Source organism: Micromesistius poutassou (assembly GCF_964030765.1).
Source record: "Micromesistius poutassou genome assembly, chromosome: 11".
In the NCBI taxonomy this organism is placed as follows: Eukaryota; Metazoa; Chordata; class Actinopteri; order Gadiformes; family Gadidae; genus Micromesistius; species Micromesistius poutassou.
The window spans coordinates 10,713,096-10,715,595 of NC_140281.1; the positions used below are offsets into that span (position 1 = coordinate 10,713,096).

Below are 2,500 nucleotides of genomic sequence, written 5' to 3' on the forward strand. Positions count from 1 at the left end.
CCTATGTGCACAGTAAACCCTTTACCGGGAACCCAACACAGCCGCTGGGCCTGCACACAAGAAGGTGCCCCGACTCAGCCCTGACTCCGCAGAACCGACATTAGACCCTCCGTTCACGTTGGGCATTGCGTTGGGTGTTTCTTGTTATGGCGTTATCGGATTAATGCTACACAGACATACGTGGAGAAAAGTTGCAAGTCAGGGCTACTGGTCGGCTCAGCTAACACGCTAACCATCAGAACCGCTGCTAGTCAGAGTCTTCAATCCCTCCGTCCTGTCTCTCTCTTCCCTCTCCCTGTCCATGAACGGATAAAAGCCCCATTCAAATGTAGTAAAAGTCATAGTTTCCTTGTTCGTCTGTGACTTGTTCTGGTTCAATGTCCAACAAGAGGAAGTCATGTCATCCCTGGGGTATTACCAGAAGGAATGCCGAATCCCAGATTAGCAGAGAGTTAAGTCACACTGGAGTGACTGGCTAATCCCTCCTCCTGACCACTTTTGTTCTCGGTCATTAAAATGTTCTTGACGTGGATTCCCCCCCCCGATCAGTTCAGCACAATCGGGCCCAGTATTTCCCCGGCGCTGCAGTGTTCACGTTGCGAACCTGAAACGAAAGCTTCTTTGAAACAGAGCTGCAATAACATGCCCATTTGAGCTTAGAATAAACACAGCCTTTCGCTGGCAATATGAGTACCAACACACACACACACTCATACACACACACACATGCACACTGTCTCGCTCCTTGCCAGTCTGTCATCATGAGACGGGTACTTAGTCAAGTCTTACTGACAGATCTCAGCAGAGCCTGTGATCTGGACCACAGGTGTCCTGTGCTGTCTGTCCTCCTTAAGAAAATGCTGCCGAACTAACTGAGTGTCTGCAGACAAACTACAATCGTGTTCTGTGGTTCCTTGCACTCGTTTCGAATAAACGACTATTCGGAACACATTGGACATCTCAAAGTAAGTAAAGTAAGGAAAGTTATTCAAGTGTGTTCATGAACAGGAGCTAGGTATCTGCAAGTCAATGGAAGAGGCTAACAGAGAGCAAATGCTAACCCAGTGAACTTCCCTTCTGGGCACATAAAGATGAATTTTAAACAAAACATCTGGATAAGACAGACAAATGCAAAGTAACAGATATATTGGCGTATCCCTTTAAGATCAAACTATCCTTTTGCTAGAGGATACAGTAGGCAACACTACATCTCTCTCTATCCTCTCTTCCTCTCGCTTAAATAAAAGTAGCCTTTCATTTTACATTGAACCACTATGGCATAAGAGGTCACATCAAGACTCCGCTAGTATAACACATCCCAAATGACAAAGGAGATGACATGTCCTAGTCGAGGTCATCGTAAGTCTTTCCTGCCAGTGACTTGCTATCAAACAGTGTTAATGGTATTTTCTCCATGGATGGTTGGTGTGTTATGTTGTTGGGGAGAGAAATATCATTAGTTAAGGTAAGGTAAGATAAGGAACAGTTATGGGTAAGTTACCCTCCCCTGGGTTTAGGCACGGTGAGAGAATGAAATGAGATTTAGGTGAAGAAATGGATTGTGGTTTGATTTCGAGACCCATCTGAGGGTGTGTGGAGTTTGCTGTACAATTACAGTGGTGGTCTGATAATAGAGAACAGATTGTGCTGGTTAATGGGCCTCATGTTAGCTGCTTAACGCTATTGCCATATGAATATATTTTGGACAAGGATGTGTTTTCAGACCTTGTGAGTTCTATGTGTTTAAGTTATTTGTGTGTGTGTGTGTGTGTTATGTGTGTGGTATATGTGTGTATGAGTTATGTGCATGTATGTGTGTGTGCTCAGAGGGGTTTGAGGCCTGGCCCTGCTGTGGGAGTTCTATGTGTGTCATGTGTGTGTGTGTGTGTGTGTGTGTGTGTGTGTGTTCTGTGTGTGTAAGTCATATATATGTGTGTGTGTGTGTGTGTGTGTGTGTGTGTGTGTGTGTGTGTGTGTGTGTGTGTATGTGTGTGTGTGTGTGTGTGCCTGCATGTGTGTGGTATGTGTGTGTGCTGGAAGGGCTGTGAGGCCTGGCCCTGCTGTGTGAGTTCTGTGTGTTAGTTCTGTGCGTTGGAGTTCTGTGTGTGTGTGTGTGTGTGTGTGTGTGTGTGTGTGTGTGTGCTTGGAGGCCGCGGGCCGGCCCTGCTGTGTGGGTTGTAATAAGGGGAGCAGCGGGACAGGACAGCACATCCAGATGTTGCGCAGGTGAAACCCGGGAACCGTTCCAATTAGGATAGGTCCACGAGGATCTGCCTCCTGTCAACCTCACTGTCTCTCTCTCGCTCCCTCTCTCCCTCTCTCCTTCTCTCCCTCTCTCTCGCACTCTCTCACTGTCTCCATCTCCATCTCTCGCTGTCTCACTCTCTCCCTCACCCTTCCACCTCTCTCTCTGTACCAGCTCCCTCTCTCCCCCCCCCCCCCCCCCCCCCCCCCCCCCCCTCTCTCTCTCTCTCTCTCTCTCTCTCTCTCTCTCTCTCTC

The 2,500-nt window shown here is 47.8% G+C and overlaps 1 protein-coding gene across 1 annotated transcript in view; it reads left to right on the top strand.

The window, feature by feature from the left end:
• Positions 1–1,488: 1,488 nt before the first annotated feature.
• Positions 1,489–2,500, top strand: part of bmp6 (bone morphogenetic protein 6) — a gene marked incomplete at its 5' end in the record, with an annotated part of 24,321 nt that continues 23,309 nt past the window's right edge. The window contains one exon of the mRNA XM_084474916.1: positions 1,489–1,492. Within this exon, the coding sequence (XP_084331042.1) occupies positions 1,489–1,492 (4 nt within the window). The remainder of the gene's footprint in view (positions 1,493–2,500) is intronic.